The sequence below is a fragment of the Lissotriton vulgaris genome, chromosome 8 (genome assembly GCF_964263255.1).
Source record: "Lissotriton vulgaris chromosome 8, aLisVul1.2, whole genome shotgun sequence".
Classification (NCBI taxonomy): Eukaryota; Metazoa; Chordata; class Amphibia; order Caudata; family Salamandridae; genus Lissotriton; species Lissotriton vulgaris.
The window spans coordinates 512,000,747-512,025,109 of NC_141696.1; the positions used below are offsets into that span (position 1 = coordinate 512,000,747).

At 43.8% G+C, this 24,363-nt stretch overlaps 1 protein-coding gene across 2 annotated transcripts in view; it reads left to right on the forward strand.

The window, feature by feature from the left end:
* CTPS2 (CTP synthase 2) overlaps positions 1–24,363 on the forward strand; it is a 1,454,337-nt gene that overhangs the window by 1,007,739 nt on the left and 422,235 nt on the right. For both annotated transcript variants that reach the window (XM_086934328.1, XM_086934329.1), the window contains exon 15: positions 12,466–12,521. In XM_086934328.1, coding sequence (XP_086790454.1) covers positions 12,466–12,521 — 56 coding nt within the window. The remainder of the gene's footprint in view (positions 1–12,465; positions 12,522–24,363) is intronic.

A 24,363-nucleotide genomic window follows, 5' to 3' on the forward strand; every position in this document is an offset into this window, starting at 1 on the left:
TGGTTTCAAGATGAACATGGGCAAGTCGGTGGCTTTGGATGTGTCCCTGGCCGCGGATACTAGACAAGATCTGCAGCGGCTTTTCCCCATGCAGTGGTCATCATCCCTGGTGCCGTATCTGGGGATTCTGCTAGCGCCAACGTTGCCAGCGATGGTAACGGCCAACTATGCCTCTCTTAGCAGGAAAATCAAGGAAGAGCTGGGCCGCTGGAGTAAAAGCCTGCTGTCCTGGCTCGGCAGGATTGCAGCGGTCAAGATGACGGTCCTGCCCCAGATCCTGTACCTCTTTCGAGCCTTGCCGCTCCAGCCTCCTGTGGGCTGGATTAGACAGACACAAGCCGACATTGCACGCTTCGTCTGGCAAGGCCGCAAGCCGAGGATGAAGAGGGTTCTTTCCACGCTGGCCCCGGAGGCGGGGGGCCTTGGTATCCCGGACCACCGGAAATACTTCCAGGCGGCGCAGCTGCGCTACCTAGTGGAGTGGAGCAGGTGGGAATCCGACAAGCACTGGCTCTTTCAAGACCAGGCGGTGGCGGGGCGCACCCTCCAGGAAGTTCCATTCTTGCGTCGGATTCATCGCCCCCCCAACCTCTACGCTTCCTTCGTCACGCGAGTCCCCTTGAGGGTGTGGGATACGGTCAATGAAGTTCGTGAACTCACCACGTTCCCTTCACCTTTCACGCCGATAGCGGATAACCCTGATTTCTCCCCCGGGATGGAACCAGGCGCTTTCTCCCACTGGAGGGCAGCGGGCTGCTGAGCACTCTTCCAGATATATGGACCGGAGGGGGTGGTCCCCTTTCAGCAATTGAAGCAGGAGTTCCAACTGCCTGAGTCAGATAGATTGTGATATATGCAGGTTCGGCACTGGGCGCTTCAATCTCAGTTGCGGGGCACTGCTGATCGCCAGATAACGCCATACGAGCGGTGGTTGGTGACCCGCTCCTCTGATGCTAAGCTAATCACCGACCTTTACAAATTCCTGCAGCCCCCTCCGTTTCATTTCTATAACCCAGGTAGGGAACGCTGGAATAGGGAATTGGGAAGGACACTTAGTCATAACGAATGGGATGAAATTGCGCACCGAGCGAGACACTCTGCATATCATACAGGTCTCACGGAAACACTCACCAAGGTGTCCACGTATTGGTATTATACCCCGGAGAGGCTACACGAAATGAATAGGCATATCGAGAAGGAGTGCTGGAGGGGTTGTGGTCGGGTGGGGACCCTTACACATATACTTTGGGATTGTCCCTTGTTAGAGGCTTACTGGAAGGAGGTTCTCGACGAGATTGATGTTCATTTTGAAACTGAATTGCCACGCTTCCCGGCGTATGTATTGCTGGGCCTCCCGAATGGCCTGATGTACCCGCTGAAGTCCCGCAGGGGCAGGCAAATTGCGATAGCACTGGGTTCAGCGATTCAGAACATCTTGATCCACTGGCGTACCACCACGGTCCCCTCTATCACAGGCTGGCTGCACAGGCTTTGGCATGTGCTGGGTATGGAGAAACTATCGCTTATGGTGGCGGGGGACGTGGACCAATTTGATGAGCTATGGCAACCCTTTCATGTGCTTTTAACTACTGAATTTAGGGAACTCACCTGTCCGAGGTACCTCAGACTTCTGAGACTAACACCACCGGTGATTTCAACTGACTAAGGGGACACAAGATCTGGGCTCACGGGGAGGGGGGCGTGGCGGGAGGGCAGGTTGCGTTATAGTCGAGTATTGGACGGGGGGGAGGTGGGGGGTTGTTGGGGTGAGTTGGGGAGTTTGGAGGGAGGGGTTCTGGGGGTTGGTGGGGTTGGTTTCTTGCATTATTGCCTTTCCTTTTCTGATCTGCTTGATGGTGTCGACTGTATTCAGCCCTTATCATTTTGCCATTTGATTTTTCCTTTGCAGTAGCCTTGTCCACCATCGCACTCATAGATTTATACTCAGCTTTTTTCACCTGAATGTATGTCACCCTCACCCTCATGTTCCCTTACCTCCTATGTTTTTTTGTCTTAATAAAATGCTTTAAACCTAAAATCCAGTAAAGTGTATATTGTGCTGGAAAAAATTCTATCAGACCCTTATCATTGGTAAAACTCCTTAACTGATATTGCCACCCAATTAGTTAGTGTTTTAGCAGCAGGATGAGAATAAGTGCAGCCACATGACTAGGTGTAGTTGATAGTTTGCAGTTTGGCTTTCTTATATTCCTACGAGACAGCTACACAATAGGGGACTGGGTATTGGCAGGATGGTCCATCCTGGCAACATGAGGGCGTGGGGCTATGTACATCCCCACTTCCACTTAAAAAGACACTAACTCGGTTCACACACAAAGAATGTCATATGTTGTAAGTAAGAAATATCACACCACAGCAATTCTGTAGTAAAGCTTCTTATCTTTTAATTACAGCTCAGAGACATAACATGTATCTCACCAGCTGACCAGACTCCAACTGTTGAGACTGGAATCTCAGCTAGGTAAGGTCATATCAAAGGAACCACAATAGGATTCTAATTGGATAGGTAGCAACAACATTAAGAAAGGACTGATTTGACATTGTAACAAAAGCATCAAATATGCAACATCTTAATAGTCTTTTGTGACTCCGGACATCCTGGGACCTGGGCAGGGAGATAGTATATGCCAGAAACTTCTGTGGGGAGAAATCTCCAGAAGATTCAACCACTTCAAAGCTGGCACCAGGTATAAAATTGGAACTCTCTGACCCACTCTTCAGTTCATTTCTGGACCTTATGAGGACTTGCAGAGGACTTCCCTGTTGTGCGTGGGCTACTGTGTATTTCAGAGAACTGCCCTGCTCCCTGAAGCCTGCCCCATGCCCTCAGAGGACTGCCCTGTGGCTTGAGACCTGCTCCTCTGCTTGTACTCAAGATTTCTAGAGTGACTCCAAGGGCTAGTTGGCTGGCGTCCTTATCGGAGCCTCAGGGACGGAAAAAGTTCCAAACATCTTGAACCTGCACTTGGACCCAACTTGAGTAAGTCTTGACCCACCAAGTGGTACCCTTCTAGTCCTGGACCCTTAGAAGTGGTGCTAAAAGTGCCAAAATCCCAAACTTGGGATTTATAAAATGTTCTGCCTCAAGGTGCTTGTAGTATCTTGGAAGAAGGATGCAAGCAAATAAAGGAGTTTCTTGAAGATTTATTCCAAGAATAAAAGCAAGTCTGGTTAGATCCACAACCAACAGGAAACTAACCAACAGTAATACATAGAACATTCTGTAACAGCATGCTTGGAATGTGGAACATTACTACATTTAAACACATCTTAAAGAGATAACCTCTATTTGCTACGATTATTACTAACATACTACATATCTTCCCCTCTTTGTTTAAAAAAAAAAAAAAGAAAAATGTATTTATAAAAAAAAAATTCTTTGTATTTCATTGGTCTTTTAACTGACCTACCCAAAGAAGATTTCTGGACAGAAACAGTTTCTTGGTCATCACGAATACAATTATCACTTACATTTGCAGAAGAAGCTTCTTGATCATTATGAATACAATTACCATCTATATTGGAATTAAGACCAACAGGAATAGAATTTTGGATAGGATTATCACACAAAGTATCAGATTGATCATAGTCTAAACACTAAAAATGGCCATGAGATTTCTTTGCATGAACACTATCATTATCATTGAGAATTTGTTCGTGTTGATGTTGAGCTAAAGCTAAACGACCTAAATGCCATTTCTCGCCATTCTCTAAAGTGACAGAATTTTCATGAATTTTCACAACTTTTTTTGGAGAACTAAACTTGCTTTGACCTTTAGGGACCTTTCTAGTGCTTTTAATACGGACAAAATCTCCAATTTGTAATTTGACAGGTTTAGAACCATGCTTATTGTCATGATACAGTTTATTTTTAGATTCAGAAGAAGATAATTTGGATTTAATCTCTTCAGCATTGTAGAAGAACATATCATTCCGTTTCATCCAACCAGGATTAGTTTTTGAAAAAGGAACTCTACATCTCATTAAAGAGAATGGGCACTTTCCAGAAGAAGGATGGGGAGTTACTCTGTATGCCCATAACATTTTCTTACATTCACTCTCCCACACAAGTCTAGATTTAATACACAACTGTATAGTATTTTTGATGACCCTGTTAAGTCTCTCTACAACACCATTACAGGAAGGATGGTATAATGGAGTTAACTTATGATTAATTCCCTTTGAAGCAAAGAACAACTGCATTTCCTTGGATTTAAATTGAGACCCATTGTCTTGTGGAACATTACTACATTTAAAGGATACACACATCTTAAAGAGATAACCTCTAATTGCTACGATTATTACTAACATACTACAGTGCTCTCAATACCGAGAGGAGACTGGCACCTACCTGCTTGCCAGTCCCCCCAAGGAGCATCGCCCGTCAGACTGAATTTGCAGTAGCTCCTGTTACGTTCTTCTCTGCAGTAGCAACTCCTGTGCAGCTGCTCCTCGCAGAATGGGTATCTGGCCCTGTGGAGCCCTCATCAACTACAGCTTACAGCTTCATCCTACTGGAGATTGTCAACTTCCATAAAAGAGACTAAGTCTGAATGTAGAAATGCTCAACGCAACTTCGCCTAGTGACTCCCAGACGGCAATGCCTCCTCCTCGGACACCGCCAAATGCCTTGCTCCGCTGAACTTTATCTTCTCAGACATTTTTCTTCAAAATTACTTCTAAGGCGGAAGGTGAGCCGAGACCAGGTTATATCAGCTTTGTGTATCCGAACCACACTCCTTTGCGATTGGCCATAACTTTCAACTTTGCCCTGTTTTTACACATTTAGATGTCCAAGGTTACCGCTTTGATCTTTTAGGTGCTTTGTTTCACTTTAAAATTTAAAAATTCAATATTCCGGTTCTACTGATTGGATGTTTGTTGTTTTGGTGCCAAATAATTTATTAAGATTTACTTTATTTTTCAAAATTGTGGGGGACTTTTGTGGTGTTGTCCTTTACCTTTAATGCTGTTTACGTACTGCATAAATACTTTACACATTGCCTCTACGTTAAGAGTGACTGCTTTTGTGCCAAGCTACCAGTGGGTTAAGAACAGGTTAATTTAGTCACTTTTTGTGGTTCACCCTGACAAGGATTGTGGCTGGTGCTTGAATAGGGTTTCATGGCACAGCACAGTGTTGCCAATTGCTTGGTCTCTTAATGCTTTGATGCAGAGCTTGTCTCCTGCAGTGAATTTGCCCATGGAAAGGAGGAGCAGTGGACAGGGTGTCCATGTACACGGCCTGACCCAATGAGTATACATGGTGTGAAGTGGATTAGGTTTCTCGCTGTGGATGTGTTTTACAGGGAGATAGGTTTTTCAATGAGCCAACCAAACTTATGTGGAATTTTTATATGTTTGGTTGGTCTCTGCAGAGTTGGATCTGCTAAACCTACATCTACATATGAGTTAGCTATAGTGTGGGATCGGTCATTTGGGGTCATTTTAGACCTGTACTGCCCACTCTGGTTATTGCTTCTGTTTGCTGATTGGGTTACTATTTTCTATATATTAGTTGGTCTTCATCTTAGCCTAGCTCCAGCATATTTTTAGAATGTTCCAAACCTTTCTTAGATATGGAATTGATTGTGTTGTTAGCTCGGTTGGAGTATACTAATAATTGATGATATGTTGACCCTCCCCCGAGCTCCTACTATTATTTTTGTTGAAGGATCAGTCAGGTTGTCTATATCTACATCATTCTTTGATGTTTTCTGCGTTTGGTGTGTTCTAGTCGGTGGCACAATAGATCATTCAGTAGTTTATGCAATAGGTGATGGAGAGTCATAGGATGCGGCATAAGGCCAATTTGACGTGATGTGTTAGGACAGTGCTTGATGACACGAGGTTGCCGTTGCACCAGATATGTCTTAGAGGATACACAGACATGGGTTAATGTGTTGCAGTGTTAGTTATTGTTTGAAGTTGCGGTTGCTTTTAGGTGAGTTGTGTTCGAGGATGGGAAGTGGACAGATGGGTGAGGTGGCCTGTGTGGAGAGTTGTATAATTTAGTTGAGTTGGGGTGGGCTAGTCCAGGTCATTTAGATTTATACAGATGAGTGGGACTTGATTTGCAGATTGTCTTCTTTTGAGATATATGCCCAGTGTATTAGGCTCAATGTTGATGCGTGATTTTGTGGGTGTGTTGCATGTGATGACGGGTGTTGTTCTGTGGTACAGTGTTCCATTACTATGGGGAAGTATTGCAGTGGGTTTGTTATGTGCAGTTGTTTATTTATTTATATATTTTATCATTTTATAGACCGCAAACCTGACCCGTGAGGGTATCAGAGCGCTTTACAGTATTAAGGGTGTTGTACAGAGCGAAGGGAAGGGGGATCAATTGGGTAAAAAAGGGGACACATAATGCAAGGAAACAAGTAGTCAAAGTCCCAGCTACATGTGGGAAGGAAATTCAAACAGGTAGATACATTGTGCAGGAAAGTACATAGTCTCAACTCTTGGGGGAATGCCCAGGAGTGCAGGAATGGGTATCGTCCATAGAAGGATAGTAATGTAACGTGTTCATTAGGCGAGGTATTTACCCATTAAGAAGGTTTTTGTCTCCTACTTAAAATTTGCCAAGTATAGAAGTCTTCTCATGGCGGGGGGGAGAGAGTTCCAAATCCTTGGCGCTTCCCCAGTGAAGGCCCGGTTGTAGGTTTTTTTTTCCCGGAAGCGTGCAGGTTGCAGCAGTAGGTCTTTGGCAGAACGGAGTTTCTGGGTCCACCTGATACCACAAGTTTTTCTGCCAGAAATGCAGGGGAGTTGTTATAAAGAGCTTTGTGAGTAATGCAGGCCAGTTTAAATTGGATTCTGGCCTCTAGGGGAAACCAGTTCAGTGCTTTGATGTGGGGAGAGATGTGATCGAATTTCTTTGAGCCGGTTAGTAGTCTGGCAGCGGTGTTGAGGTAGGCTTTCAATGGGGCCAGAGATTTTTTGGGTTGCCCTGCAAGGGTAGAGCATCCATATTCTAATCTAGAAATGACTAGTGCTTGAACTGCCATTTTAAGGTTGGACACATCGAGGAAGGGTTTCAGGTTTCTTAGGTAGTTCAGGTGGGATCTAGCCGGTATGGCCATTGAGTTTATATGGCCACGCCTGTTCAGACTGCCGCCCAGGGTTATTCTAAGGGATTTCGCAGAGTTAACAATGGTAGGAGGGCAGTTTAGTGCTGAGATGGCCTTGATCCATCCCTGGATGTCTGGATTGGGTTTGGGTGGAGAGATCAGAAGGAATTCAGTTTTATTTGTGTTGAGTTTAAGCTGGTTGGCGGTGAGCCAGTGGACTGTTAGCTTCAAGGCCTCATTCAGAGAGAAAATGTCCTCAGGGGAATAGATGTTTATGTAGATTTGAGTATCGTCGGTGTACATATGGTAGAAGAAATTAGCGGCATGTAGAACCTCAGTGAGAGGTTCAAGGTAAAGGTTGAAGAGAGTAGGTGAGAGGGTTGATCCTTGGGGAACGACAACTGTGACCAGAGATGGGGCAGGTAGATTACCGTTGATGAGGACTCTCTGGTGCGCTTTTGGAGGAAGGAGCAAAACCATTCAAGGATGGTGCCCTCCAACCCCATCCTGAATTTCAGGCGTTCCAGGAGAAATTGATGGTTAACCGTGTCGAAGGCAGAGGAAAGGTCTAGGAGGATTAGGAGACAGGTTTTGCCTTGGTCAAGGGCTTGGAGAGCGTCATCTATAAAGTGGAGGAGGGTGGTTTCCGTGATGTGGCCAGATCTGAATCCGGATTGGAAGTCATCTAACAGGTAATATTTGTTGATGTGTAGGCTCATTGCTGTTGTACACATTTTTCCAGAACTTTGGCTAGGAGTGGGATGTTGGAAATGGATCTATAGTTCTCAGTGGAAGCAGGGTCCAGCGTGGTTTTTTTTAGGATGGGGACAACTTGGCCAGCCTTGAGCAAGTCAGGAATTGAGTCTTGGAGGAGGGAGGCATTGATTATTGCAGTTCAAGAAGGGATGATAGCTTGAGAGCCTGCCGCTAGGCAGTTAGATGGGAGAAGATCATTACCACACTCGACCCCGTCTTCTCATCTAGCAAGGACATCGCCTTCAGCCACGCCACCGGACTCCACTGGACGGACCACAGCTGCGTCCACTTCAGCTTCAGAAGGACCACGATCCACCACCACCAGCAACAGGTTGCACGCAGAAGCTGGAACAAGATCACAGCCAACCAGCTCGCGACCTCCCTGAGCATGAACCCTCCCACCAGCGCAAAGAACCCAAGCCAGGCGGCCACCAACCTCGCAAAGTGGATCAGCAACGACCTCGCCCCTCTGAAGACCCCGCCAAGCAGACCCGGTAGCAAGAAAGCCCCATGGTTCACCGACGAACTCAAGAGCTCCAAGAAGAACTGCAGAGCCCTCGAGAGAACCTGGCGCAGATACCCAACACCGGACAACATGACTGCCCTCAAGCTCGCCACCCGAAAACACCACCAACTCATCCACGCCACCAAGAAAACCGCATTCAAGGAACGACTGGACAACAACGCACACAACAGCAAGGAACTCTTCAACATCGTTAAAGAGCTCTCCAACCCCAACGCCGGAAACAACGACATCACCCCTTCGCAAGACCTCTGCAACTCCCTCGCCTCCTACTTCCACAACAAGATCGCGGACATACACAACAGCTTCAGCACTCAACCGACGCACGCCACGACCGAACCACCGCCCCCCACCACCACCCTCCGCGCCTGGACCCCGATCAGCACCGAAGACACCGTCCGCACGATGAACTCCATCCACTCCGGATCTCCTACCGACCCCTGCCCTCACCACATCTTCAACAAAGCCGACGCTGTCATCGCACCCCATCTGCGGGACATCATCAACACCTCCTTCGACACCGCTACCTTCCCGGAGAGCTGGAAGCACGCCGAACTCAGCGCTCTACTAAAGAAGCCATCGGCCGACCCCACCGACCTCAACAACTACCGCCCCATCTCGCTGCTCCCGTTTCCTGCAAAAGTCATCAAGAAGACCGTCAACAAGCAGCTGACCGCCTTCCTCGAGACAAACGGATCCCTCGACCTCTCGCAGTCTGGCTTCCGGGCCAACCACAGCACCGAGACCGCCCTGTTCGCAGCCACCGATGACATCTGAGCACTGCTTGACAACGGAGAAACAGCAGTCCTCATCCTCCTAGACCTCTCCGCGGCCTTCGACACTGTCTGCCACCGTACACTAGTGCAGCGACTCAGCAACGTCGGAATCCAGGAGAAGGCACTGGAGTGGATCATCTCCTTCCTCGCCGGAAGGACACAGAGAGTCCGCTTCCCCCCGTTCAGATCTGAAGCCACCGAAGTCATCTGCGGCGTTCCTCAAGGCTCCTCGCTCAGTCCAACCCTCTTCAACGTCTACATGAGCCCCCTCGCAGACATCGCACGCCAGCACAACCTCAACATCATCTCCTACGCCAACGACACCCAGCTGATTCTCTCCCTCACCAACGACCCAGCCACCACCAGAGCCAACCTTCACGAAGGGATGAAAGAGGTAGCCGAATGGATGAAGAACAGTTGCCTGAAACTGAACTCGGACAAGACGGAAGTCCTCATCCTGGGATCCTCACTCTCTGCCTGGGATGACTCCTGGTGGCCCCCGCCCTAGGCAGCGCACCCAAACCAACAAACCACGCACGCAACCTGGGCTTCATCCTGGACTCCTCCCTCTCCATGACCAGACAAGTCAACGCCGTCTCCTCGTCGTGCTTCAACATCCTGCGCATGCTACGTGAGATCTTCCGGTGGAACCCCACCGAGACCAGGAAGACGGTCACCCAGGCCCTCGTCACCAGCCGTCTGGACTACGGCAACTCCCTCTACGCCGGAACCACCGCCAAACTCCAGAAGAGACTCCAGCGGATCCAGAACGCCTCAGCACGACTCATCCTGGACATCCCCCGTCGCAGCCACATCTCCGGACACCTGAGAGGCCTGCACTGGCTCCCGGTCAACAAGAGAATCACCTTTCGTCTCCTCACCCACGCACACAAAGCCCTACACAACCAAGGCCTAGGATACCTCAACAGCCGCCTCAACTTCTACGCTCCCAAACGCCAGCTTCGATCAACCGGCCACGCCTTCGCCGCCGTCCCCCTCATCCGAAGATCCACCACAGGGGGACGGTCCTTCTCCTACCTCGCCGTCAAGACATGGAACTCCCTCCCGACCCACCTCCGCCAAACCCAGGAATACCTCGCCTTCAGGAAGCAACTCAAGACCTGGCTGTTCGAGCAGTAGCGGACCCCCCTCCCCTAGAGCCTTGAGACCTTCTGGGTGAGTAGTGCGCTATATAAATGCTTTGATTGATTGATTGATTGATTGATTGATTGATTGATTGGGTTTAAGGAGGCAAGAGTTTTCGAGATAGAGTGTTCGTCATAGATTTTAAAATTGGACCAGTGCGCTAGGTTTTTGGGTGAGGTTTTGGAGGATAACCCAGGGAGAAGAGGTAGAGCTGACAGATTTTGGTTTTGGTGTTGAGTTACCGATTTGAGTTCGTTACCTAGGGCAGAGATTTTGTCGCAGAAGAAGGAAGAGAATTCCTCACTTGTTATTAGGGGTTTAAGTATTTATTTGGAGGTTTTCGCTAGTTTGTTGGATTGGTGTTTGACAAAGTCGAACAGTTTGGGAGGTCGATTTTTGGCATTCTCCAGTTCCATTCTGAAGAATTCTTTTTTTGAGTTGAGGATTTTCTTATTGTAGGCATTTCTGGCCTGACGGAGAAGTTTTAGATGTGCTGCTGAAGGGTGTTGTTTCCAGTTACGTTCAGTCTGTCAAAGGGATCTCCTCTCCTTGTTGAGGGATCTGCTGAACCAGGGATTTCGGTCTTTGATCTGGGTTCTTTTTAATTTTAGTGGTGCGAGGTCATCGAGAATGTCGGATATGGTAGAAGAGTAATGATCTGCTAGGATATCGACCAAAGTACACAGGGGGGTTGAGGTCTGTCTCACAACGCGCTGCCAGTTTCTTGTGATCAAGGTCATTGGTGTCTCTTCCCCATCGTTTGGGAATCACAGATTGAGATGTCCATGTCTTATGGGTGCTGGGCAGGAGAAAGGTGATGGTGTGGTGGTCAGACCAGTCACAAGGGTTAATAGAGATAAGTTTGATCGCTGCTTCTTTAGCAATGATACAGTCTAGGGTGGCACCTTTCGAATGAGTGGGGAGGGAGCAGGCTTGGATAAGGGCTTGATCGGCCAAGAAGTCTCTAATGGCAATGACCTGAGGATCCTTAGGGTCGTTCCAATGCAAGTTGAAGTCGCCAAGGAAGATGTCATTAGAGTTTGGGGAGATCTTGGATGTGATGATTTCCATGAGTAGGTCCATAAAGGTGTTGTTCTTGCCTGGGAGGTGGTAAATGATATGTAGTTTGCACAGCTGTGAGGTGTTGTGGGAGATAGAGAGTGCAAGGTATTCGCAGGAGTCTGTAGGGTCCACCAGCAGTTCGGTAACCAGAAGGTTGGAGCGGTAGATGCATCTCTTTTGACTGTTGATGTTTGTGGCGTGATGATCTGGGGAGTGGTACAGGTGGTGTTTTTGAGTTTGTGGAGGCACAGAGTGGATTGTTGCATGCAGTGGGTTGTGTGGTGATTTGTACGGCTTAGGTCATTCCGGTGCTTTGGAGATGTATGATTGGTCACATGTTAAGCACAGCGACGCTCCTCCGCCATAACGGAGGAACTGCATTGGTCACATGTTGAGAACAGCGATGCTCCTCCGCCATAACGGAGGAGCTGCATCTGGTCGGATTGTGACCCTCCCCAGCTCCTTTATTTTCTGAACAGACCTATTCATATATAGGTAGATGCGCAAAGTAATTTAGTGATTGCAAAGAGTTGGTACGCACATTATTACCACTTTCTGCAGGCACAGTAATAGTACATGAAGCCATACAGGACAGGTTTTAGAAAATCCAGCATTATAACTCTGATAATCTAATCATATCATCCTATCATGGGATCCTGCTATTTTTTGACATCTGTAGCTTTAATTTAATTTAATGGATGAGAATATAAAGAGGCAGTGGAGAGGAATGTACAAAGATGTTTCACCGACTTCTATACAGTAGTGTTAGCCCACGATACTTAGTCATAGGAGAATGGAGACCAAGAGTCTCAAAGTTACTGGGCAAACACCATTTCCGATTTCTATTGTATTGATGTTTTAACAATGATTGCAATAAAGACTGTGCATATTTGTGAGGGGGTACAGTTAGATCCCAGTTTAGTTTTTGTGGGATTGGTCACCTTTTTTACACCCTTCCCCCTCAGAATGAAAACACACACTGTTCTTCGGGTTAGTAAAGCAGTCCTAAATGTGTACTGCCAGTATCCATGTCTATCATTTATTTAAATTGTATGTATAATAAGGAAAGTAGTTATTTTGTTTAATATACATATGTCTGTTTTTTCAGGAAAACTTTATGGCAATGTTCCTGTCATAGAAGAACGTCACAGGCACCGGTATGAGGTAAGGCTCACTTCTAGCGGTAATTTTAAATAATAATAATTTATAGCATTCAATAGGAGGAATGCTCTCTATTGCTATTATCACATGTGATATCATCAACATTAGAACACCTAAAAGATCATCACCAGTGACTTTGTAGGCTGCGTTGAAACTTTTATTCGTGTACTTTATTGCTTTTTAGTACATAGTAACCTGGGTTTACATCGAAATGTGAGCAAACAATCAATCAAAATAAATATTGACAATGGGTAGTAGGTAACCATTACTTCTGCTTATAGACCACAACATTTGAGGAATAGGGAATGATTGGAGGAATTCGAAGTGCTGGTGTCACTAGAGAAGGACCCATGATCGAAAGTGAATAGGTGAACATTCAGTGAATTATAATATACATGTTAGCCAGTGATTGGTCCCTGAAGATGCACGCTTCTCTATAAACTCTGTTCCAAGAGCCTAACTTACTAAGATTCCATTTGCAAGACCCCAGTCGATCATTCTAGTGTATACTAAATCTGCGCTGCTACACTGATCGTGCTGGCTTTTTTCACTTTCCGTGGAAATGTCTTGCCCGTAAAGTCCAATTTGGAGGACATTGATAAGGTAGGATTATTAATGCACACATTGACTTCTTAAATAAATGAATGAATGAATGAATGACTGAAAGGACATTTGTATAGTACACTGTTACTCCAGTGAGTGCCTGGCGCTCTGCACGTCTGTAATCGCTGTACCGGAAACCAAATCAGATGTAAACTAGATTAAAAAGCCACATCTTTAGGTTCTTTCTGAACATGGAGGTAACTGAGATGGTCCAAAGTTCTGGAGGCAGTTTGTTCTAGGCTGATGGCCCTAGAAAAGAGAAGGATCTGCCACCAGACCCTAGATCATTGCATTCTAGGAATTCTAGGCAAAAAAGCATAGGCAGAGCAAAGACATCTGGAAGAGTCATAGAGACTAATCTTTGCCCTAAAATATCCAGCACCAGTCTGGTTAAGGGGCTTGTGAACCTCAACAAAGGTCTTAAATAGAAGGCTTTATAAGAAGCCAGTGCAAAGCCCTCAAATGATCGGCCACAGAGGATCTCAAAGGCAGTCCCAAGAGAGTACATTCCTAGAGGATAGTGGCTGTGCTGCTGCTGCCTCGACAGCAACTTATTTGTTCATGGGTGAAGCACCTGACTCCCATTTTAAAAGATTGGGTCCAAGACGCCACTTATTGTGGTGAAACTGGTGAGGTATTCGCAGGGCTTCCGGTTCCGCATGAGAGACTGAATCAATTCTGGGGCATTCTGAGACAATATTTGGATAACATGACTAGTCCATACCAGAGAGTTGACTAAGTCTGTGTGTCTCTTATGCTGCAAACGCAATGTAAAGGGTACATTGGCCTGTGCTGTGCATGTTTATACCCTGATGTATGTATGATCACACCATTTTAAGATTCTGCATTTTAACGTTCTTTCTTTACTCCTTTTGAACCCTCCCCTGCTGGTGGACAAAAATATACGTTCAAACTGTATTTCTAGGCCCTATGGCAATGTATGGACTAATTACTGCCCAGATATGATACATGACAGACCTCTCCACTGTGATTGCATATTCATGATTTCTGTGTACTGTAATGTTCAGTGAAACCCCGGTACTTTGCATTTATTCCCCACTAATACCATGTTCATCCCTACAGAATGGGGAAGAACCATGCAGTCCTGATTTTTCTTGGTCAAATTTACCACTGTGTTTCCTAGTCTGTGAGGATTAATGTTTCTACTCACCACCTGCCGTGATCAACAGGTGGTATATGGGAGCGGGGTTGGTGAGGTAGGTGCGAGATTGACTGGCATGGGAGAGCAGCACATGCTGTACCTGTGGCATGGGAGTAGGTGAGGTAGAGAGGAGGGCTGATACTTTGTTGTTTTTTGCAGTCTGATCTTCATATGATTTTTACAGGCGGGATTTTCCAGCCATTAAAGCTCTCTGGTGTTGCTGCACCCAGATAATATGGGGATACCGCTTTGCCCTACTTCTAATCGGTGCCACACTAACCTCACAACCAGGTGCATCAATTACGAAGCCATCATGTCAAGCACTCCTGCTTATCTTGCAGACAAGCGCATCATCTCTGGTGGATCTCAGCACATTCTCATTGAGGACACCATCAGGCTAGAGACCAAAAAGTGTAAAAAAGAAGAAAAAAAGGCAGCAGCCCTTTTCCATCTGTGCACCAAGGATCTAGAACATCATCCCTGTATGCATCAGGCATCCTTAAAGCTAATCCAATTTAGGAGTGCATCACAGTTGTTGACTGTATATGCTTACCTTTGACCCTGTACAGAACTCCACTGCCTTTTGCCAAGGTTGACAAAGTGCAAATACCACATGAATACATACATACATTGGTTCAGTCATATAACATGCTGTGCCATTTGACAAGTCACCCATGTGGCTGGGCGTGTTATAGCCAACTGTTTTCTGAACCGGCTCCCTTGGTTGGAAAATAGCAAGATGAAGAAGTTTTCTCTCCCATTACTAGTCTGCATTTCCCACCTTTTCATCTGGCAGAGACTGCCCCTGAATTTTACCGATACCTTACAATTACTTTATCGGCTGTGACGTTAAAATAATTATCACCAATCAGTCATTAGACTCCATAGTAGGCCAGAGAGTAAGTTACTCTATTTACCTTTCATTTACAACAAAACGTTCACCTATGTCAGAATAGAAAATGAGCATACAACAGACGAAATTGATCTGACTTTTAAAGTGGTTTTACCTTGGCAGCACACTTCTTGCAGGCTTTTGTAAAGATCTTTGGGGGCATTATATTAGAGAATATTCCATCAGTCAAGAAAAATCTTATACACATTCAAATCCTTACATGAGCTGGAGAACCTGAATGACTCACCATGTACATAGACCCAGAAACTTTCTTTTAACATGCACTGTATAATATCTGTGCATTTAATGAGGATCACCCAAAGCAGCACAATAAAACTGCACTGCCATCAATGACCACCATTCTATATAATACAGTGTTACCTTTTTAATGTTATCTCCCACCTGCAGCAGGGAATGTCATCCTTTTTATCCATTCTAACACATTATTGTGTTTCAAAGACTGTATAAGCAAACACATAATGAGTGTAAATGCCACGGCTATGTATCTAAAAAAAGAATAATTCCTCAGTGCTTATCTGAATTCGCCTGTTCAGCAAGAAATGCTTTTAACGTTTTGACCAGATGAAATGACACAAACTATACCAAGAATACAATGCTATACAAAAGCCCATTCTTGTGTTAGCTGTGCTCGATATTGTTGCTGTGCCTGTTTCGGTATTGATTGTCAACGCACCTGCGGATTTTAACAAGAGTACATTTGTCCTACTATCTTACTTGCTGTTTAAGGGTCATATCACGTACATTTTACTTGTTCTGGGCATATGTGCGCTGGCATATGGAAATTTTGTCGTAGCATTTGGACTGACCTGTCCAAAATTGGCGATGAGTTCCAGTTGACCAGTGACGTTGGTTCGAGAATGGTGCAGAACTTCCATGCAAAAAAGGAATGATGGAATTATTCTTAAGGAACACCAACAAGTAACTTACTAGACTTCCTTTGTATGTTAGAACACAAGCTGTAATCAGTTGTTCCATTAAACAATTTACTTTAAAAAAAAGTCTTGGAAAACAGTTCATCATCTGAAAAGGTGAATTTCTTTAAAAAAATATCATTGGGTAAAAATGAAGAACAGAAATATAATATTTTACACATAAACAGCAATGCGTTTCAACAAGTTTGTAGAAAGAAGAAAAACATCCCCAGGGAAGAGAATATGGGCCTAATTTAGAGGTCTGTGAATGGATTACTGTTGGACCTGGCCCTTTCTGCAGGGTTATCCCCAAACATTATGCCTACCTCCTCCTTTTTCTGAACTTTTTATGTTGACTCTAGGACTCTGGGCCCTTCACCACTGGTATCCAGTGCTAAAGTGCATGTGCTCCCTCCCCTAAACATGCTATGATTGGTTTACACCTGTTTGGCATATTTGATTTACTTGTAAGTGGCGTGAAAAGTACTATACCATGTACCCAGATCTTGTAAATTAAATGCTACTAGTGGGCCTGCAGCACTATGCCACCAACAGAAGTAGCCGTTCAAACCTGTATTAGGCCTGCCACTGCAGAATTGTGTGTGCAGTTTACTGCCACAACAACTTGGCATTTAAAACAACTGCCAAGCTTTAAACTCCCCCTTTACTACATATAGGTCAACCCTAAGCTAAGCACTAGTTAGCCCCATGGACAGGGTGCTCTGTAAATAAAAGGTAGGACATGTACCTTATGTTTTGCATGTCCTGGTAGTGACAAACAGCTTATTTAGTTTTTCACTGCTGTGAAGCCCACTCCTCTCATAGGCTAGCCTTGGGAATTCCCCTATATATGTTTAAGTGGTAATAACTGATCAGAAAGGAGTGGCGCGACCATATTTGGTATGTTTCGAATGGTAGTGATAAATCCTACTTACTGATGAGGTTGATATTACTATTTTAGGAATGGCATTTTTAGAAAGGGGGCGTTTCTCTGTGCTTATAACTCTTTGTGCTTTGCAGACTGTCTCTAATATACGTCTGCGTGACAGCTACTCTGTGTGCACAACACAGGAAGGGCTGGGTATGACTAGATATATATGTATTCATCTACATACTGATAGTCTTTCTGGGCAGCATGAGGGAGAGGTGGTTCACACTTACATTTGAATAGGTTGTGTACTGCCCTCTCACAAAGGGCTGATTTACCCCCTACTGATGGTCTGGAGTCAGGGCTGGGCTAAAAGAGATCTTTGTGCACCACAGAGAGTTCTTTTGAAGGCATTTTTTGGTACAAGTACTGGGCTCTGATCCAGTACTTAATTTTAGCTGGCAGTTTCCGGTGCTCAGCATCATCACTTAATTAGTTTCCAGTGCTAGGCACAGGTATTTAATTGTCAACACTGCACTTATGACAGTCTGTCATGTGGTGGCCCTGATCATCTCAATTAAAGATGAGCAGAACAATGGTTGTTTATAAATACAATAAACATTCAAAAGTACTAATAGCTGCCTCCCCAGTCATTCCTTTAGCGTTGGGGACCTGGAATAATTTGTACTGTTGCACTTGCAGGTAAAAGAGATGGTTAGTAGTTGCTTTGGCAGCAATGACCGGGGCAATGGGTGGTGCAAACTGCAGTGGCCTCCTGGTCAAGGCCCGGGCACTTATTATTTTACAAATTAAGCACTGCTCTGATCCCACCTAGTCAGACACTGTGTGGGACTTGTAACTAGACGCTACTTTCTCTACATCTGCACATTGGCAGCAGGACTGTTGTGCTGCCAGGAGAAACTGTGATTCTTCTTAACTGCTTTACTGTGTTGGCCTTCTGCCTGCTGATTGCTGGGCTGCAGGAGGGACTGCCACTTTTCAACTTGTCTGGATGAGTTGGCCTGCTGCTGACTACCTGCTTTTATGCCCCCAAGTAATCTACAAGGACTTGATTGTTTGGCCCCTGTTCTTTCAGAGTCTTAGGGCCATAAAATAGTATGCATCATCATTATTCACGTTGGACTCTGAGTCTGGCAATTCAAAACTTCAACTCCTCCAGCGCTTCAGTCTGCATGGGTACAGTGCTTTGTGCTGTCTGAATCCCAATGTATATGGAGTGCATTGTATTTGTTTACCCCAGTCAGCACGTGTTAAGCGCTTCAAGCATCCCCCAGCGCCACACTCTCCAAGGACCAAGAGCTGCCACAGCGCTACTTCCTAATCTCTTTATTCGTCTTTCAAATATACAATTTGCCACAGGGATAGAGGATGTCATAAGCAACATTCATGGTCTTACAGTTCAAGAACATACAGTGTGTTATTCTGTGATTACCACAGGAATATTAGGTTCTCTTTATTTGTTAACAGACAGAGCATTGGTTTCCTTGAACAGGTTGCAACTTCCAGATGTCTTTGAGGTCTTTCTGAGTCACTGCATATAGTTAAGTATAGACCCTCATTAAATATTCCTTTATGCTCCTTGAAGAGTGTTTTTGACACGACAATCCAGTGTGGATAGGAGGTTCAAATTTTGGTTAATTATTTTCTTAAAATGTTTTGTGCTTGGGCAGTAAGTACCATTAAAAGTAATGGGGTAACCCAGTAACCCTCAGAACCTGGGTAAGGGATTTATTCACGCTGCTGGAGTTAGTCGGCTGACTATCTCTTTCCCTAAATTGAAGAACTACCGAATGATACACCTACTTGAATTGAGGCTGTCCTACCAACGAACTAAAGAAATAATGTATCTTCCTGAGACTATTGTGATTTACAGTGGATATGTTGAATGTATTGTTTTGTCTATGTGTATGATTTGGTCTGTATTTGTTTAATCAATTGGAACACTCAGTCACCAGTCACGACTCACTCACCTAATGTATTCCTAGTCCGTGTATTGTTTGTTTTGGCAGCTTTCCTAATGCATTTTTTAATTAATACGCCAAAAGGCTAAATACTAAAGATTTACCTTTTCTTCCACTGTGATCAGTGTTTGTTCTTTGATATATCCTTCACTGGATATACTGTTTCCTTTTATGTATTCAATAAGACTTTCAATTCAATTGTGTTCCCAACAGAATCATTTTTTCTTGGGCAGTAAGTAGTCACACAGATAATAGGTATTTTTTTCATATTTTACTCTTTTTTAATGAAGGTACTCACAACGGGTGAACAATGCTCTCTTGCACAAACTCTTCAATTATTTTGCAATGTACCCTCTGTTTTACAATTTCTCCGTCAATTATTCAGCATCCTCAAAATAATATCTTTGCAATTGCACTTAAATCTTAGAAATTGGCCATAAGCAACATTATTCCTGAGGTGCCATGGGCAAAAACGGTCTTATTGCAATGGGCATTTCTTAATTTTATGTTTTGTAAATTGTGATAATATACGTTTGCTATCATGTCTTCGGATCTAAATGCATATGAAATGATTCTTGTGTTGGCAATGGGTCATATTGAACTTCAAGTCAGATGATTGTTCGTTCAGCCACATAAACAAGATATTAAGTTGTCAGTTTTTCCAGTCTAGATCCAAAACAATGTCAGCCATATACCTGTACCATAGTGAGATGTTGGTTACGTGTAGAATATTGGTGTAAATTCAGCTTTCTTCTAACTCAGCTAAGTACTGAATTGCCACCTCTGGACTGAAGAAGCCTCTAACAGTGGTACCTTTGACCTGAAAAATAATTTCTCCATGAAACATGAAAATATTTGTTTAAGTGCAGTTTTAGAAAGAGAAACAATTAAATTTGCCAGTACTGCTGTGGCCTGTCTCATCTTCCTAACTATAGCTCAATTACTTCAAGAGATTCGTCCTGTGGAATATCGGCATTGAGTCACATACCCTCTAAGGTGATCAATGTTTGTGCGGTATGATTGAACTTTTGTGATAAAGTAGGTTGGGTCCTGAATATTAAACCTCACAGTTTTTAAATGTTTGAGGAAGGTAACAATTTTTTTTACATGAGTTCAACACTAAATACTCAATGTGAGAATTTGTGCATCCCGGGGTGTTTCCTTGTGTCTTTGTGTAGCTTAGATTGCGGGTAAAGCACTTGGGGCTTTGGAGATGCATTCTTCAAAAAGTAGATTTTTTGCAGTCCAATGCATCGTTGATCGAAGCCCTCTTGGAGTAATTTGTAGATCTCTTCATTTGATGGTGCATGGAGTCTATTGGTGGCTTGTGGTAATATTCAAAATTGTTGAATTTCCTAAGTCCTCTTACACGTTTGCATCATTGTTTTAGTTATTAATGGAGAATTGCTTAGATAAATAGGTATTTGGAGGCAGGATTACTCCTGTAATAGTCTAGGGAAGGTTAGGCCATGTAGGTAAAGCAACCCAAAATTTCCTTTGTAGCTGTTGCTCTTTGATTGCATGTTAGAACAAAAGTTGTCATATGTTGTCACTAAGTAATTTACTTTAATAAAGTTTTTCAAAACAGTTCATCATCAGAAAATAATAATTTCCTATCAGTGGTAAAAAATGAAAGACAAAATGTTCATAGTATACTCACACTCAGTAATAATTTTTGGCAAGTTTGTAGAAATAAGAAAACCATCAGCAGTGAAGATATTATGAAGAGACAATGAAGTGCAGCTGGAGTCCCATGACATATTTCTAAAACAGAACACGCTCTCTTAATATGTAACCACTGTAATCATAACATTCGTTCCAGACTGGACTTAACAATCACAAAAAAGTCATTTGACCATTCTCACTGTGAGAAGTTGGCCTGGTATATGACTGCCACTATTCTAGTGGTGTAATCCCTGGCTGCCCTCAGGATCGGATTCTGGCCTTGGAACCAAGATCTATGACCTGTATCGCTATAGTAAAGCACCAACAGACTGTATGAGAGTTATAAGGCTTTATTGGAGAAATAATGTAGCTCCAGTAAAGCAATCCAAAGTCAAAAGTCAAAGTCAAAGTCAAAAGTTTGCTTTAGTCGGTTAAAACTTTAAAACCATCAAAGCACATCATATCATTACCTCAAACAATTATACATATATACATACTGACAGATAACACAGCTTAATACATTTTGATGCAATTATTGTACAATAAAAATGGCTATAAAAAGTTAAAAACAGTTTGTTACCCAATGTTAGGCATATCTTAAAAAGTTATCCAATTATATAAAAATGACTCTTCAGGAAAAGGCTTACCTAAGTAATATTACGGTAGCTGCAGATTATTTCTACACCTAATGGCCCCTGTAATGTAACTCGCCACTCCAAAACACACCACAGCGGACCCAAGCATTTGTAGATACGCCATTGCTGGTCTGACTTGCTTAAAATTACAGGCCCTTAATAACAGCAGGATAAATTTCTTGCGGGGCAGAACATAAAACTTACATAAAAAAATCATGTGGAGCATATTTTGCTCAGAATAGTCATCGCATGGGCAAGGCCCTAAAGTCCCCTTTTTGTAAAACCTTTTGGGAAGGATAACAACCAAAGTAATATGTTGTGATTAAATCTTAACAACACAAACACATGGAACGGTTTACTTATGTAAGCCAAGTACGGCTAGATGTCTCTCCCTATACTTAACATTACAAAGTTTCTAACTGATGGTTTTAACAATTCCTCTTCTTCCCTTTGTAGCTTTAATCTATTCAAGAATTGGGACTCTATGGCCTTAATGGCCATTTTGCTTAGCGGTCTGGGGTTCGTGAACAGGTTAGGACAGCCCATAAGATCCGTTTGAGATTTAATAGAATGAATCCAGGGTATTGTGAGGCCCTTATCTAGGGATAGACAATCTTGAATGAATAGTTGATTTAAATTTGGTGGTTGTTGTTCCCATATTCTCAGCCACCCTAACAGCGGTGCCACAGCAATCTTATCACAGATATCGCCCACCCCCAAATCTTCATGAACATTGAAAGAAGGTACAGATTGAGGGAGAGACAACACTTTTCTACAAAAAACATTTTCCGTAAGTTGAATCTCCTTCACGTCAGTATACCCCCACACCTTACTCCCATACAATACCATGGGTACACTTTTTGCATTATAGATTTTCATTAGAGCCGGTAGAGGCTTGCATCCCAAACGTTTTGCAAACCCTAACAAGGCACTGGAGGCTCTAGCTAGTGTGTTCTTTTTCAATGCGCGTTGCATAACCCACGACCTTCTGTCAGCAAAGACAATCCCCAAATACGGGAAGGTTGGTACTTTACTAAGTACCTCCCCTTTGCAGAAGAATGATGCCTTTTTCGCCCGCCCTCCACCAATTGACATGGAATGTGATTTTTTAAAATTAATTATCAGATCTAAAAAATCAATAAATTTAATAAAACAATCTAATAGGGATTGTAATCCTCTTGCCGTTCTCGCTATTAAGACAGTATCATCGGCATACAACAATGCCAGGATCTTTTTTTGGCCCACTGTCGGAATGTCCTTACATGTCCCGATTAGTGTGTCCCCTAAATTATTAATATAAAGCGTAAACAACAAGGGTGCCCGTATGCACCCTTGTCTTACCCCTCGCTTTACTGGCCATGCATCGGTCAAGCTCCCATTCTCATCATAGCGGACTGCAGCACTAGTATTCTCTGCAAATCAGCAAGAAAGGAAATCAACACCGGGTCCAGCCCCAAGTGTAACAGGGAAGTCCACAGTTTTTGTCGGTTAACAAGGTCAAATGCAGTAGACAAATCCATGAATGCTAAATGTATGTCCTCCTGCTTTGCCACTGTGTACTTCCCTATGACAAGATGTAAATTGGGGCATTGGGCTACAGTGCCTCTTCCCTTTCTAAACCTGTACTGCAAGTCCGAGACAATAGAGTTATCTTCTAACCAATCTGGCAGCCGCTGTAATACCACTTTCCCCATTATTTTTTGCGGCTGAATCCAAGAGCGATATCGGCAAATAACATGCCGGATCCTCTCTTGAGCCTTTCTTAAATATTGGGACGTGACAGCTTTACCCCAGGATGCTGGAGGGCCGATTTTGGAAATCATGTTAAATACAGAAGTTAACACCTTTGCAAAGTAACCTGCATCGGCCCTATACAAGTCCGTTGGGACCCCATCCGGGCCTGGAGCTTTCCCCTTAGCAGTGGACTCAATAGCCTCCAGAACTTCCTCCTCTGTAAAGCTGATTTTGCCAGCCTGCATGGATACACCTCGTACGACAGAAGATGACTGATTTATTTCCGCGTAGAGGCCACTGAAGGAATCCACCCACTTTTCAGGGGGAATGAGACAATCCCTGATTGTATTATCTGTGTCATTGAACAGGGGGCTGTTAATCACCTTCCAAAATTGAGTGCTACTTTTCAGGACACTCACCTTGGACAGTTCCTCCCATGCCAAGTGTTTTAATTTGTGTTTCCTCAGTTTGATAGCTTTTTTATGTTCTTCTAGCCTCTGCAATCTTCTGTGCGTCCCTACTAGATTCTTTTAATACTTCTAGATGGACCATATGACTATCAAAACAAGCTTTGTTGAACCAACTTTTCCATTTTTTAAGTCTAGGTTTACTTTTTCTATTTACGTTTACTGCTATATAATCTGTAATATGACTAAAAGCACCAAGGATTGTCTTAGGATCAGTAGACATGTCCAAACATATACTCAAGTCCTCGTATTTACTCCTGGGCAAATTTTCCTGAAAGTCTGCAGGGTTAATCACCTCCCACCTTAATCTCCACCCCTGGGATACATTATCTATTTTTTAGTTAAGAATCAGGGCCGATACTTCTTTACCTCTAAGCGCCCTAATTTTTATAACCATAGCGAGCGGGTTATGATCACTAAGTCCGTTATAAGAAATAACAAACAATTCTATTGTGTCTTTCAAAAGACATGACACTAAAATATAGTCTATTGTAGAACAATTGCCCTGTCCAATGAAAGTTGGGACAGTAGAAGAAGTGTCTCCTTGTGATGGAGCAGACAGGTGGTGTACAGCTAAGAAACTCTCAAGAAACGTCCCACTTTTAGTGTGCTCGAAATGAATACTCCCCCTCGAGTCATCATCGGCATCTATATGGTGCAGACATTTTAGATGACAAACATGGGTATTAAAATCTCCCAAAACTAGAAGATAATAAAAGCCATCATTATTTGCCTCATAGTCATCCAGGAACACTGACAAAGCTCTTAAGTGATCCAATTCATCGACCCTAGTGAAGGAATTATAAAAATTGACCACTAAGATTTTGGGCAAATTATCCGCCTCAAGTCTCACCGCTAAAATGTTTGGCGAGCATGTCCCAACTAACACTGCTTTGTACAGAAGT